Source organism: Microplitis mediator, chromosome 8 (genome assembly GCF_029852145.1).
Source record: "Microplitis mediator isolate UGA2020A chromosome 8, iyMicMedi2.1, whole genome shotgun sequence".
Classification (NCBI taxonomy): Eukaryota; Metazoa; Arthropoda; class Insecta; order Hymenoptera; family Braconidae; genus Microplitis; species Microplitis mediator.
Genome location: NC_079976.1, coordinates 9,022,879 through 9,038,776, shown reverse-complemented (window position 1 = coordinate 9,038,776; position 15,898 = coordinate 9,022,879). Strand labels below are relative to the sequence as shown.

The following is a 15,898-nucleotide window of genomic DNA, read 5'->3' as shown; positions in this document are numbered from 1 at the left end:
AAGAAAATATTTACTTGGCACTATTTAAGTAAAATAATACTTAAATCAAGAAATTTTACTTGGAAATATACACTTTTTTCTCTCAGTGTACAAAGACACTTTTATTACATTGTTGCAATGGAAATTTTGTTTCATACTTTTTCATTAATTTAAATAAAGCTTTATATGTCCAAAAAGGGAGCAGTGTCCACAAATGCTACTTCTACCCTGTGGTTGATTCAAATATGACAGTTAGTAACTCAGTGGAATTATATTACACTAAGAGAAAAAAAAATTAAATTCATGTAATTATTTTTCTTGTTCTCATAAATACTAAAAATAAGTAATTTTTTTCTAAAACGAAATTGACAGTTCATATTTTAAGAAAACTTTTGCTTCACTTTAGTAATAAATTTCTAGAAGCATGAATTATTCAAGACAAGCGAAGATTTCGTCTATTTAGTTGATACGTTCTCAAATTTATTACAATTAAAAATTTCAATATAGCAATTATATTTGGTTGAGTGAAAAAAAGGAATTGAAGAAAAATATAATTAAAAATTAAAAAGAAATTCTTGCACTATGAACAAAATGAAATTTCTCATTGGTGTTGGTAATAATATAAAATATATTAATTTTTTCGAGAACTACTTCCATGAACTTTTAAATATTTAAATTTCGTTATTTAGTTCTTTAAATTAATATTTAGTTGTTTAAATTAATATTTAACATGACAAACATCCATGAATAATTTAAAAGTTTATTAAAAACATGATATCCAATAAGCAACAGTGGCTAAGCGTGTTGGGTAGGTCATAAGTCTCGCGTGATCGGTCTAGGTTCGAATCTTGGGTAGGGTAAAACCATTTGTTTGTAAAAAAAAAGTTTGTTAAGATACAAAACTAATCTGAATAACATTACACTGTAAAAAGAGCGGTGTTAAAAATGGACTCGTTTTAACTCCGCCCGGTGTAAAAATGAAATTACACCGGTGTAGGAGGAGTAATACACCGGTGTTAAAAATACCGGTGTTAAAGCGGGGTAGCCGGTGTAAAAGCGGAGTAAAACCGGTGTAAAAGCGGGGTAATGCCGGTGTAAAAGCGGAATAAATTGCGTCCGCTTGGAGTATTGACTTTAAAGATTATAAAACACAAAAAATGTCAGTTCTTTATAAAAATTAATAAAAAATATCATTTATTAACAAGTATAGTGATCGAGTAAGTAAAAATATTCACAAAGTAAAATATTTTAACACCGGTACAGAATATTTACACCGGTGGCGGCGTTATTTTCACACCGCTTTCGGGGGTAAATTTAACACCGATAATTTTAACACCTACACCGCTTGGACTTACCCCGGTGATTTTTTACAGTGTAGATAAAAAAAAAACTGAAAAACGGTTAACCCTGCGGCCAACCCCTAAACTTCTCGCTGTTTTCGAGCCCGGAGAAAAAAAAAGTTTTCGCAGAAGCGAAAACTTCCCATTGGAGTAAATTTTATTTCGGAAGGGAGTGAAAAAATAAAAAGTTATCTACTCCACGTTCACTCCGCGTTTACAAAAAAAAAATCATTCTTGTAGTAAACTGAATATTTTACATAAAATATTTCATTAAATTTTGTTCTAATTTTAATTGTTTAGCCACAATTTCGAGTTATAACTTACGTAGTTGATGCAGAGATAAAAATTTATTACTTAAAATTCTTATTATACAATAAATCTAGAATAATGAAGCTACATATGTATCATTTAACAATGAATATTTAACAAATAATGTTTCATATATAAATTTATATTCTATTCATTTTAATATTACTGCGGAAATGTGAATTTTATTCCGCAAAACTTCGTAATGTAAATTTTTATCTATTACAAATCATTTGAATACTTACATTATTATTATCATAATAAAAAAGAAAATGTCATACGCTTTTCTTATCGTCATAAATATTATGTTTATAGATACTAAAAATTTTATAAATAACAAAAAAAATACTCAACTTGATTTTTTTTTGTAATTAATGAAACCTATAAATTAAATTTAAAAATCAATTCATAGTTATAAAGTTTGAATATTTGATACGTCGATTCAGTCGGTGAAAATTTATCACAAGTTGATTTAAACTAGAAATTACATATTTTCTTTAGTTCGAATAAATTATTCTCGAGAATTTGAAAAGTGCATTTTAATTGTACAAAAACTTTTTTTTTTTTAAATTAAACGTTTTATTGGGAAAGGTCTAGCAAAATTATCAAAGGAGGAATTGACATTTAATGTCATTATTCGAAATAAAGTAATTTACTATATAACTCGTACATACTGTAAAAAATTATTGGAGTGAACGCGGAGTAAATGCGGAGTGGATGACTGTATTTATTTAATTTTCTTGACGTAAAATTCACTCCTAATACAGGGAGATTATTTGAATATTCAAACCCCGAATTGGAGTGAATGTGGATTTAAATGAAATCCGTGATAATTCCGCGTCCACTCCCGATTTTTTACAGTGTGACCTAAGAACTTTAAATCTGGCAGTGAACGTAATTTTTGTTGGCAATCGGAAAAGGAATTGCTAAATGCCAGTTTGGTTGCCAGTCTGTTCTTTGGATCCACTGTAGTAAATCCTAAAGCAAAACTTGGATAAATTTTTCCTCGTTTTGATTTGATTTTTTTCAAGAAAAAATTGAATATTGCTAAAAATATGTAACACATTTTGCTTTAAAAAAATATCTCACATATTACTCTCTAAAACTGAATCTATGAAAATTCGTGAATATTCACTATTTGCTAATGAATTTCGCTGATTCACTTTTAGACAGCAGTAAAAAAAAAAAATCTTAAAATAAATGACTATATTTTAATTAAAACCTCAAAAATATATTGACTCGAGAAAAAAAACTTCATTTGGTTGATTAGGCACGAAATTTTCAGTTAGAAAAAAGTAAATAATAAAAATCGCAATAATGATTTAATGAATGGATTAAAAATTGAAATATAGGATAAAAAAAGTTAAAGAAAAAATTTAAGAATGGCCGTGGCCATCAATCAGTTAACGACATCCGGCAGTAATTCATTTAATCCATGCCCTATAAGTACGTCATCAATCGATATTTATTGGTTAAGAAAAAAAAAGTATGCCGCCAGAGAGGTCTTAGAGTATGAAATAGGAAAATATAGTTAATAGGGTAGAAATAAGTAAATAGGATAAAAAAAAAATTAAAATTTCAGTTAAATATAGCTTGGGTAATTTTTTTTTTATAAAGAAAAAAATTATTTATTGGTCATATGCAAAAGAAAGGAATTTAATAAGATTTTAAATTACTATTATGTTGATTTATCGGCTCATTTTGTTAAATAATATCGTTTTATATTTCCATAGTTCTTTTGATTTTTTTTTCTATTATTCAAATAATTTGACTCATTTATTAAGATATAAATTTTATTTATCAAAAAATCGCTTAATAATTATAAATTTAAATTTAAAAATTTTGGAGCGTAAATAAACAAAGCTCAATTGATTTTTTTTTTTTTTAATAATTTTTGCCCAAAAAAACCAAAATCTAAATAATTGATTCAATATTATTATATTCCATAAAAATGTAGCAGTTTTCTCTATAAATCATTAAAACTAGAGTTTAGATTATCAATAATTAATGAAAGTTTAGTATGTCTAGTAATGGAACTCGTAATTAAATTTAAATATATCATCAGTCAAAACCATTTGCTATGAATAAATAATTACTGTCAATTTAATCAAGTAGATATTAATTAATTGAAGTATCATAAATCTATGATTCAAGTATTTATGTAAGGTTTGAAATATGTGTTTATATCAATTGAACATCTATATATATATATATATATATATATATATATATATATATATATATATATATATATATATATACATAAATATATTTCTTTCGCTCTTTTATTTAACACCTACGTAAATTCTGATTCACTTTTATGATTTATTTACTCACTAATAATGAAATCGAATCAATTTATTACTTTTTTTTTTTATATTGTCCAAAAAATATTATTGATATAATGAATAATATTTTTTCAAAAGATTTATTAGATATTTAATGACAATAAATTTTTTTCTTCATTTACTTTTCTCTTTTTGCCTTACAATTAAAATTTAATTGAAAATATTTTTCCAATCGTGTCTATTAAATCTCGGAAAATTTTTTTGACTCTCATCATTGACTATTCCCGACATACGTTACTACATATATTCCATTTTCATTGAAATACATAAAGCATATCAATGTCTAATATCTACATACATATAAACTAGTACGAAACTTTTTTAAAGGCCATTATATATTTTCATTCATGATAAATTTATCAAAAGACTGAGTTCAACGATTGTATAAATTTACCCCTTGTGATTGTTGAAATTACTTTTTTTTTTACACTTGTTAGTTTACTGTTGTCATAGTAATTAATAAAATGATTATACACTTGAGGTGGCAATAAAAAAAATCCTGAAAAACGGTTGAACCTGCGGAAAAACCACAAAACTTCCCGCTGTTTTCGAACTCAGGGAGCTGAGTCTAGATTTTCTATCGAATTTATGTAGAATTTCTTAGCCGGCGATCCTGATAAAAATTAAGGCGTCCATGGGATGTCTGGAGGCCTTGGGGTATCAGGCAAGTCTTCTAGAAAAACGCTAGCACATAGAAGCGAATGAAAAAAAATTTCTTCTCTTCGAGTTCAAAAAACTGTGAGACAAGACAGAACATACATTTCATTGGAAAAAAATAATTTGATTCCAGCGTTCTTGGTAGCAATCAAAAGAGCTTACTTCCGAGTCAAAAAACAATTTCTAGTTTAGTCCTCAAAAGCCTCAATGCCTTTGATGTTTTATTTCCCGCTCAGAAAGTAACTCTATTTTAGTACTCAAAATCCTCAATGAGAACTATGAGGTCTAAATGCGAATAATTTATCGATTTTAAATTATAAGTAAGACCTCAAAATCCTCAACGAATGAAAAGTTATAATTCGGACTTAAAAAAAATCGAGTGAGTAGTTTATGAGTTCTACGAAAAAAATATTTAAAAAATTTTTATAACTCGTAAACTACTTGGCAGATCGACTTCAAAATCTAATCAGTTTCAAATCTTGGTGAGTTCTTTTAATCGCCGCCAAGAAGGCTCGAATCGATTTGTTCCAAAGATATCGTCAGATAAAAAAAAGTTTGCACACACACGGCCGGACGTCCATCCGGTAATAGTCGGAATAACTTCCTAGCACCTCAACACGTCAACATCCGATGAAAACTCTATTTTCGAAAATCGGATCGAAACCAATCACTTCTTTTTTTTTTGAAAATTTTAAATTTCCATATCGGGAAGTTAAAAATAATGTAGAAGGAAAAAAGGCGGTAATTTTTTAAAAATAGATTTAATGATTCAATATTGTTTAATTAAAAACAGTATTTGTACTTAGCTGCTGTTTAAATGTATAAATAATGTTTAGAGGGAAAAAAAATATTGAGGAAGTGAGTAATAGATAACAGATGACTAAAAATTATTTTTCTTACTTAAAAAGGATACAAGTAGATATAGAAGGAGCCTTGAGGTTCTTGAAGCATGAAATCGATCTCCGCGAATAATGTTTGCCATTGGATTGAATCCTTTTCAAGTGTCATCGAGTGGATGAATCGTAAAATCTTATTTTTTTATTATATTTTATTCTCGTCTTCACTTTTTTCAATACAAATAATAACAAAATTTTTATTCCTTTTAAGTTTGTTCATAATATTCTGTTCGTGACATGTTATCACATCAATTAATTTAAAAAATTACGATTCATGTTTTAAATGTGTGTCGAGTTTTATATATTTATATTAAGGCATATTAACTTATTTTCATTCCTATGGATGATTTAACGTCCATTTAAAATCAACTAATCCCCCCCCAAAAAAATAAAGTTGGTGCAGGGACAGACCCTCATTTGGCCAATTTTGTGTTGTGAGCTGCTGTGATATCTTAAGCCTCGTAGAAATATTTTTTTCTCAACAAATCCAATTGTTCAAACTTATTCTCACTCCTATCTCAGGCCACGTTAAAATTTTTTTCCTAAAGAAATTGGTATTTTCCAATTTATTTTTACACAGAAAAAAAGGATTTCTTGGCGCGAAAAATTTTTATTCACCTCAAGAAAATTTGTATTTGCCCTAAGAAATTTTCTTTTATTATGAATTACAAACGAAAATTTTCTTGCGCCAAGAAATTTTTTTTTTTTCTGTGTAGACCTACGGATAATTATCAATACATTTGGGGCAATTGATTCCCCTAAAAAAAAAGTCCGTACAGAGTCGAGCTCTCTTTGCTAATTTCATCTTGTGACCTGCTGTGGGATGCTGTAACTCCTTTAATCTGTGTTCCTGCTACTATTGATGATTTAGAGTTTATTTAAGGACAATCAGCATTAATGTTTCGCGCGTTGACTTGTCACTTTCCCATGAGCCGGAATTTTTTTTTCGTGGCCTTTGATCACTGGGTACAAGTTGTTTTAAACAAAATCATCATAATTTTTCCATAATTTAAGAAAAAAAATTTTTTTTTGGGGCACGACGGACTTTTTCAAAAAAATTACAAAAAATAAATTAGTGTGAAAAAAATTTTTTTTAAATAAGTGCATCCTTTTATTTTACCAGCATCGAATGAATCATTGATTATCTCAATTTGTGTGACAAAATGGAATTATATTTCTGGGTAAACGGTCTTCCTCTAAAAAATCATTTACAAAATTTGAAAAAGATTTTTTTTTTTTAACTAAAAAACATCTTTTTTGAAGAGGAAACTTGTAATCTACATCAGACTCATAAATTTGGATTATGGAAATTTTTTATTTATTTATTTTTTTTTTTTCCAAATTATTAAAGGTATCGTGTCCCAACCTCCCTTATATTGTTTATTCTATTTAATTCAATTATTATGTCGGCATTAATTAAAATTATTCATCATAATCTCGGCGCTTTTATATGAAATTTAAAAAAACCGCTAAAATTGCCGCGACCGCGAGTATGCTCGTCGTGCGCGCGCAGTATGCGTAAAAAATGACGAGGCGCCGCCAGCTGTCAAGCACTTTATCGAATAACTTTCTATCCACGTGTGGACGATAAAGTAAAATAAAATTTTCAATTAAAATAATTAATTAAGTGTATAAAAAATAACTAAAAAAATAAAAATGGTGTTAGACTTAGACTTGTTTCGTGAAGACAAAGGGTCAAATGTTGAATTAGTTAGAGAAAACCAACGAAAAAGATTCAAAGATGTTGGTCTTGTCGAGTTAGTTATTGAAAAAGATAAAATTTGGCGTCAATGCCGTCATCGTGCTGACAATTACAATAAATTAAAAAATTTATGTTCGAAAATAATCGGAGAGAAAATGAAAAATAAGGAAACTATTGGAGATGACGATACACTTCCTGATAATATAATTAATGACTTGGAGTCGATTAATACCGATAACCTCAAAGAGCTGACGGTCTTTAAGATCAAAAAAATCCGTAGTCTCATTGACGAGGCGATTATCAAGAATGAGGATGAGTTGAAGAAAGTTGAACAGGATCGTAACTCTGCTTTAAGAGAAGTCGGCAATCATTTGGATGCTTCTGTGCCTGTTAGTAATGATGAAGAGGAAAATCGAGTATGCTAATTTTTTAATTATTCATTTTATGGTCATTGTGATTTTTATTCAAAAAATATTCATATTTTTGTATGACGATGGTATTTTCTTGTTCAGGGGGTAATTTCCTCTCGATTGAGTACCCACATCAATATGTTTAAAAAAAAAAAAATTCATTAAAATTTCCAAAAAAAAAATTTTTTTTCGATTTTTTAAATAAATTGATACTTTCTCATGCCAGACATCGTGATCGCGAGTAAAATGAGTACCCACAAGCTAGTTTTTTAAAATTTAACTAAAATTAATAATTAACATAATTAATTAACAAATGAATGAGCCAATTACCATCTGGTCTAAACATATCGTTGTTGGTACTCATTTTACGCAGAATTTAGCGAGCATTAAAAATATGACATTCATTTTAATAAAAAAAAATATCACAATGATTCATATTAATATAAATGATGTAATTAACAATAATTTATTTTAGATTGAAAGAACATATGGAAATATAACGGAACAAAAAAAATACTCTCACTACGATCTGATCCACATGATTGACGGGATGGACGGAATACGCGGAGCTGCAGTATCTGGAGGCCGTGGTTATTTTTTGACGGGTCCTGCTGTTTTTTTGGAGCACGCATTGATACAGCTCGCTTTACGTAAATTAGATGCAAAGGGTTACAAACCTCTGTACACTCCATTTTTTATGCGGAAAGATGCAATGCAAGAAGTTGCTCAGCTGGCCCAATTTGACGAGGAACTTTACAAAGTAATTGGTAAGGGCGACAATGACAGCAAAGAAACAGAAGAAAAATATTTAATTGCAACTTCTGAGCAACCGATTGCCGCTTTTCATCGAAATGAGTGGATACCCGAGAGTGAGTTGCCCATCAGATACGCTGGATTTTCGACCTGTTTCCGTCAGGAAGTCGGTTCTCATGGTCGCGATACCCGGGGAATTTTCCGCGTCCATCAGTTTGAAAAAGTTGAACAATTTTGTTTGACTTCTCCTCATGACAACAAGTCATGGGAAATGATGGACGAGATGATCGCTAACGCCGAGGAATTTTATCAAGATTTGGGAATTCCCTACAGAGTTGTTAATATTGTTTCTGGTGCATTGAATCATGCTGCATCAAAAAAATTAGATCTCGAAGCATGGTTTCCTGGTTCTAAAGCATTCAGAGAGCTGGTATCGTGTAGTAATTGTCTTGATTATCAAGCAAGACGTTTACTCGTACGGTAATTATTCTTTTTTATTTTAAAAAAAATTTTATTTTCAATAATTATGCCGCTAAAAATTTTTTAGAGGAAAATTAAAGTAATGACTGGGTAGTTGATGTGATTCCGCGTAAAATGAGTACCCACAATCATATATTTTGATTAAGTATTGATTTAGCCATTTTTCCGGTGGCCATTTTCATTTTAAGTAGACTTCATTAAATATAGTGATGTGGGTACTCATTTTACTCGCAATTACATCGATATCAGAGTAACACTATTCATTTTTAGCATTAAAATAAAAATTGATAAATTTTGCAGTCGATATTTAAAAAAAAAAATTTTATTTTCAATAATTATGCCGCTAAAAATTTTTTAGAGAAAAATTGAAATGATGATCAGGTAGCTGATGTAATTCCGCGTAGTTCAAGTACCCACAATCATATATTTTGATTAAGTATTGATTGAGCCATTTTTTAGGTGGCCATTTTGATTTTATGTAGACTTGATTAAATATAGTGATGTGGGTACTCATTTTACTCGCAATTACATCAGTATTAAAGTGAATTATTAATTTTTATGAATAAAAAAAAAGAATTAATAAATTTCGCAATTGATATAAAAAAAAAATTTATTCTGCAACGTATTGATGTGAGTACTCAAATGAAAAAAATTTTTAGGCTTCAATAATAAATTAAAAAAAAAAATGATATCTGCATAATTAGTGAATAAAATTTAATTGAATGATTAATCAGTTGAACAAACGAATTAAAAAAATATCATTTACAGTTATGGGCAAACTAAAAAAATGAACACAGCTGTCGATTACGTCCATATGTTAAATGCAACAATGTGCGCAACAACACGTGTCATTTGCGCAATTTTGGAGGTCAACCAAACAGAGACTGGAATTAAAATTCCACCAGCACTCGCGGCACTTATGCCCGATAAATATCGGGATGAGATTCCGTTTGTAAAACCAGCTCCGATCGACGAAGCCGAGTCGAAAAAACAGAAAAAACAGCGAGAAAATATGTCCAAGTGATTTCACACTCTTAAACAATAATTTTAAATAACTATATTATATGCTTATTGCATTTAATTTTTGTATCTGCTTTTTTATGTAGTACAATAAATTTATTTATAATATCAATTTTTTTCTTTATCGTACTTTAAGTAATAACTAGTAGTAATTAAATTAATTACAGTAAAAAACCACAACTAATGATAAGTCACTGTCATTAATTTTTTGTATTTGCTTGTCTCTACTATGATAATAATAATAATTTTTATTATTATTATTATTATCATAAATGTTTTAAACAAAGCCGTTATTTTTTTATATCATTAGTGGAATCTATATATATTTATATATATATAGAGCACCTAAAAAATGGAATCATTAGACAATTAACGAGTGTATCAATGAAGAAATAGGAAATATTTACCCGATTCAATATGGGTACGTATATATTATTAATATACTATATTTTTTTTTTAATTTTAATGTGAGGGAAGCTATTGATTATTGTTATTTTTTTTTTAACTAGATAATTTTAAACTAAAAATAATAGGATTGTTCTTATTAAATGTCATAAATTTGGTTATTTCCGATCAGGTGAGTAAATTAATTATACAATAAATACAACAACAGTTATATTAATAAATTAGGCGTGTGCGAATCGTTGTCAGATCGAATCAAAACAACTATTTGATTTGAAATTCAAATTGAATAATTTTAAAATTTTCTACTTATTCGTAAATTTTTGAATAATTCAAACTTTTCAAATTTCTCGATTCGAATCGATAGAATTCGGATCTGCTTTCAAATATTGCACACCTTAAGAGTGAATGTTTCAATTATCTTTACACTTTTTTAAGTATATTAAACTAGGTTGAAACTTATGTCATCATAGAGAGAATTTAGTAAGGAATAATTATGATGCAACATCAAGTTTATGTCTCAATATGTTATTTTTAAAATAAATACTCTAGTTGAGGGGAGCCCTGATGTCAATTAATTATCTGATTTCTTATGATCACGATAACTCTCTAATAAAATGGCTCGGGGACCTAATTTTTTATTATTAGCGTTAGATTGGCGACTACAAGAACTCTATCGTAAATCACTATTCAACTCCTTGAGGTTTAATTGTAATTAATAAAAACTTAAAAACTTGTAATTGACGAAAAATTTAGCTGCCATTTTTATTTTTACTATTGTTATTTTATTTCCTTTTTTCTCTATCAACTACTGGCAGCAGCACTAGCGTAACAGTAGGATTGAAAAAAAGAGCGGCATCTAAAACGCGGGATATTTAAAAAAAATAAAACTAAACTAAAAATAAGAAATAAGAAAAGTAAATTAATAATTTAAAAGCTGAATAAAAATTCATCATTAAAAAAAAATTCATTAATATTATAAAATTAAAGGAATGATTAAATACAATATGAGCGATTGAGGTGTGCGCTTTTGGATTTTCTAACATTTTAAATTTTTATTTAATGGAGAGCTTAGTTTTTTAAGTAACCAAAAATAATTTTTTCGTAGATTCGTGTCTGAGTTCTATTTACCTCTGACAAAATTTGAATGATCCAAAAAAATATTATAATTTTAAGTCGATCAAAAAAAAAATCTATGAATAATTGGAAAACTTACGAATTATACACTTTGAAATTCAAATTAAATAGTTTAATTCGATTCGACACGAATATTTCGTAAGTTCGAACTATTTACACACCCCTATAATAAATAAAATGCATAAATAGTTGGAGACTGATTCGGTGTCCAAGGAAGGAGACCAAATATTTATCAACTATGACTGCGAAGGTAATTAAATTATACACGTGAATTTACTAGTTATAAAAAATAAGTAAATATTAGATAGTAAATTTATTTTTATGGTGACATTATTTGGCAATTAGCTTGATAACGATAATAAAAATAATTCCCATATAACAATTTTTTTCAATTCTTGAGCAAATCTGCTCTCAAGATCGATAGGTGCACCTATGCGCTATTGTCTTTTTTTACGCATATGTCTTGCTGCAGACATTTGTGACCAGATTTAAATTGCAAGCCTTACACAAGAAATTCGTGTCAGATTATAACTCAATTCTGGAAGGCTATAGTTGAAAATAGTTGCTCCAAATGGCTTGCTCAAGATCTGCTCAAGGCTCGAAATTGACCTTGAGCCTTGAGCAAATCTTGAGCAAGTCATGCGTAAGTACCTACTGCAAGTCACTGGAGCAAGAAATGCGTCAGACACTTTTTCATTGCACCTTGTTCAAGATATCTTTAATATTCTTGCGTACGATACCATGAGCAAGGCGTACACAAATCTTGCCATAGGTTTCTTGTTACACGATCTTGCGAAAGACATACGTAGAAAAAGACACTAGCAGCAAGGAGTCTTGCTCAAAATACTTACTCCAGAATCTTGCTTAAACACGTGTTACTAGGGAATGGTGATCACATACCAAGAGAATTGCACGTGGAAAAATATGGCGACCATATTGGAATAGGCGTGAGTTTGTGTGAATTTTTACCACGGCGACAAATCGGAATTTATTACAAGAATAATAAATTAGTAGTGACCCAATACAAAATGCGTGACGAGCCGACGTGGATAAATAAAAAATATAAGGAACATGATTTGCAAAAACGTGTACCTGATCACACGATGATTATACTGAATCCATCGGAAATAAATCCATCTAAGGCTTTGGCAATTCATCATTATGATAGATACATTTATGTTTATCAAGGTAAGCAACCTGAAAGTGAAACAACTATCAGCGCTGACGATTCTGAAGAAGAAGAAGCAAAATTATTTGAACCTGATTGGCATAGGAGAGTAGGAAGTGATTGGGAGATATGTGCTGATAAAACAGATTTTAAATTATATAAATTCGTACAGATATATTATCGTGACGATGAATTATTTATATCCCAACGTGATGCGCCGCATATTAGTAATTCTAATAATGATACTACAGCAGCTGACTTGCGATATGTCGGGTCTGATAAAACTAAAATTTTTCTTGATCCGAAGAAAATAGATCCTAAGAAAGAAATTTGTATACAGCATGGTAATAATTCTATTTATATTTATCAAGATAGAAAACCTGATTTAAGCTTACGTGAAAATAAACCTGATGAAATTAAATATTTACCCGAAGATTCAAATCCCGATGTCAGGAAGGAAAATCCTAGAGCTGAAAATGGTAATGAAGTATCTGCACCTGATATCAATAGTAATAATGATAAACTACCTGTGCCTGAAATCACTAACATAATGCCTGAACCTGATGAGGAAGGATCTAAATCTGTTATAGACATTACTTTTAATTCTGAAGAAACGCTTAACATAGGCGCATTTGAATTCGATAAAGAAAAGGTATTTTTGATATTATTTAAAAATAATATGATGAAAGTTACACAAGTAGATACACCTAAAGAATGTTATTTATCTGAAGATAATGTTGATAAATTGAGTATAATAACATCTGATGAAAATAAATTGGTAGTACATCCTATTACATTGGATCCAAGAGCTGAACTAAAAATACGGCATGAAAATGGCAAATTATATCTTTGGATCGGAACTTATGAGTTACCAAATGTTAATACAGATCAGCCTAACAGTGTTGAGGCTGTGGAACGAGATAGTGTTATTAAGGATTTTGACAATATCAGAACTATAGATGACAATTTTGAGAGTGGAAAAGTATATGTTTTACTACCTAAAGTATTCAATGAATTCAATTTAGTTTCAATAGCAGTTGATAATAGCAGTGACTTAAAAATAACACAAATTAATACACCTCAAGAAACATTAGATAGGCCGGACGAATACCAAAACTTTAAAATAGAGACATCAGATAAAAATACTTTGTTACTACACCCAAAAAAAGTTCATCCTTATAGATATCTTCATATAAAACATGATAATGGATTAATATATGTTTCTTGCGGTAATCCCGAAATTCCATTCGTTAATACTGATGTATCTGGGATTATTGAAATTGTTGAATCAAATTCAATAGTAGATACTGGACGTTGGTGGCCTGATTTTACTAAAACGTTACCTCAACCTGAAATTACGGAGGCAGTGCCGGAATATGGGGGACCTGAACCTGATGACAAACAACCTGCCCATAACAACGGACCATTAATACCTGAATCTGAGCAGCCAGTGCCCAAATATACAGGACCTGAACCCGATTCTAAACCTGACCGTAATAACGGGTCATCAATACCTGAATCTAAGCAACTAGTGCCTGAATATACGGGATCTGAACCTGGTTACAAACCTGGTCGTAATAACCGGTCATTAATACCTAAACCTAAGGAACCAGTCCCCGAATATACGGGACCTGAACCCGATTACAAACCTGACCGTAATAATGGGTCATCGATACCTGAATCTAAGCAGCCAGTGCCTGAACATAAGCAACCTGAGCCTGATTACACGTCGTCTGATCTTTATGACGAAAAACCAAAACCCGATAACAAACCAAATGAGCCTAATGATCCAACAATTGAAGATTTTAGTAAATCTAGTGATGATTCATTGCCTGTAGTACTCACTCCCAATATGTTTAATCTAAATAAATTGGTCGTAATTTCCCATAAGAAACATAAAATAAATATTTATCAAACCGATCGAGACGATAACGACGATGAAGATGACGATGATGATAATTCAGGATACACCGATTTACATTACTCAATACCCAATACATGGAAAGCAGTATCATTTGATCCTCGTAAAATAAATCCCAATAAAAAGATTGTTATTTACTACGTCAATAAGACAACTTATGTAAGTACTGCAGAGTGATAAAAAATTATTAGGCTGCCAACAGATGGTGTCTTGCAAGTAGCACCATCTATTAGATCCCCCTGTAATTAACCATTTTTGGGGGGTATATTGGCCCTTAAAATTGTAATTGAGAAATTGTTATTATGCGCAAAATAAATTCTAATACATCATGTAATTGATAGTTATATTTTATTTCTTTTTCCTTGATTAGAATTTATATTTATTAGAATAATTAAAATTTAATAAAAAAATCATGTCCATTTCAAAATGAATTTATACGAAGACCTTGGCATAAAATTTTTTCTTTGTTAAATTTAACTATAAAATTAAAACTTAAAACTGGTGATTAAGCTAATGACAAAAAAAACCCAAGTAGTAATCTCGATTAGTTATTTTTTTATAAACTACATTTTTTTTTTTTGTTAACACAAATAATTTATTATTATTATTCCATTGTTCTCATCGTTATCATCAAATTTTTTTGATAATCGCGACTTCATTAATGTCATTAGTAGAATATATATATCTAGCGCACTTAGAAAATTTATACATTATTAGCGTAACATTGGAAAATTAGCGATTGTGTTTATGAAGAAATCTAAAAAATTTACTTTATTCAATATGAGTAAGTATGCATTATTTTAATATTTTATTCTTATTTATTTCATTGCCTGGGAGGCTATTGATTATGATTATTTTTTTTTTGGATCAGATAATTTTAAAATAAAAATAATGGCATTATTTTTATTAAATGCCGTATCTCTGGTTATTTCCCATCAGGTAATTACTTTAATTATACAATAAATATATCCTAGTAACATTCTTAAGGGAATCTTACGTAAATCTGTATCTTCAGTCTTCAGCAAGTCTGCATCATCAGTTATGGACAAGTCTGAAGCAAGATACTTCCGTAAGATACGTTAAGTAAATCTGTTAAGATGCATTAGTTCAGACTTGATGTAGAATTGCTTAAAATACCTGGACATGGCCACCCTTACTTCGTTACTTCGTGACCCGTCTATTCAGCGTTAGTCTAGTAAATTCAGTGGCGCCCACTAAATATTCGATATAATTTTATCGAGTGATAATTTGTAGCACTTTAAATTTAAATGAGGACCACTAGGTTAGCTATAGGTACTGTGTGTTGAGCTTGGAGTGATTCGGAGAAAAAGAAACCCGATACCTTAAGCAATTCTGCAACAACTCTGACCTAAAATTGA

General features: G+C 29.5%; 2 protein-coding genes across 2 annotated transcripts; both read left to right on the top strand.

Annotated features, from left to right (window-relative positions):
* Nucleotides 1-7,073: 7,073 nt before the first annotated feature.
* LOC130673026 (serine--tRNA ligase, cytoplasmic) lies at nt 7,074-10,003 on the top strand. Its single transcript, XM_057477880.1, has 3 exons — nt 7,074-7,644; nt 8,114-8,871; nt 9,640-10,003. The coding sequence occupies exons 1-3, from the start codon at nt 7,183-7,185 to the stop codon at nt 9,893-9,895; spliced, it is 1,476 nt and encodes a 491-aa protein (XP_057333863.1). The 5' UTR covers nt 7,074-7,182; the 3' UTR covers nt 9,896-10,003.
* Nucleotides 10,004-10,215: 212 nt separating this feature from the next.
* LOC130673009 (uncharacterized) lies at nt 10,216-14,831 on the top strand. The gene is made up of 4 exons (XM_057477854.1): nt 10,216-10,312; nt 10,401-10,468; nt 11,620-11,680; nt 12,313-14,831. Exons 1-4 carry the CDS (start codon nt 10,309-10,311, stop codon nt 14,694-14,696), a joined length of 2,517 nt encoding a protein of 838 aa, XP_057333837.1. The 5' UTR covers nt 10,216-10,308; the 3' UTR covers nt 14,697-14,831.
* Nucleotides 14,832-15,898: the final 1,067 nt, after the last annotated feature.

Bases quoted from the DNA above. Each gene is read 5' to 3' on its own strand.
- LOC130673026 (XM_057477880.1), top strand. From the start codon at position 7,183: ATGGTGTTAGACTTAGACTTGTTTCGTGAAGACAAAGGGTCAAATGTT. The intron at 7,645-8,113 runs GTATGCTAATTT...AATTTATTTTAG, and splicing joins ATGATGAAGAGGAAAATCGA to ATTGAAAGAACATATGGAAA. The intron at 8,872-9,639 runs GTAATTATTCTT...TATCATTTACAG, and splicing joins GCAAGACGTTTACTCGTACG to TTATGGGCAAACTAAAAAAA.
- LOC130673009 (XM_057477854.1), top strand. The intron at 10,469-11,619 runs GTGAGTAAATTA...ATGCATAAATAG, and splicing joins ATTTGGTTATTTCCGATCAG to TTGGAGACTGATTCGGTGTC. The intron at 11,681-12,312 runs GTAATTAAATTA...ACGTGTTACTAG, and splicing joins TATCAACTATGACTGCGAAG to GGAATGGTGATCACATACCA.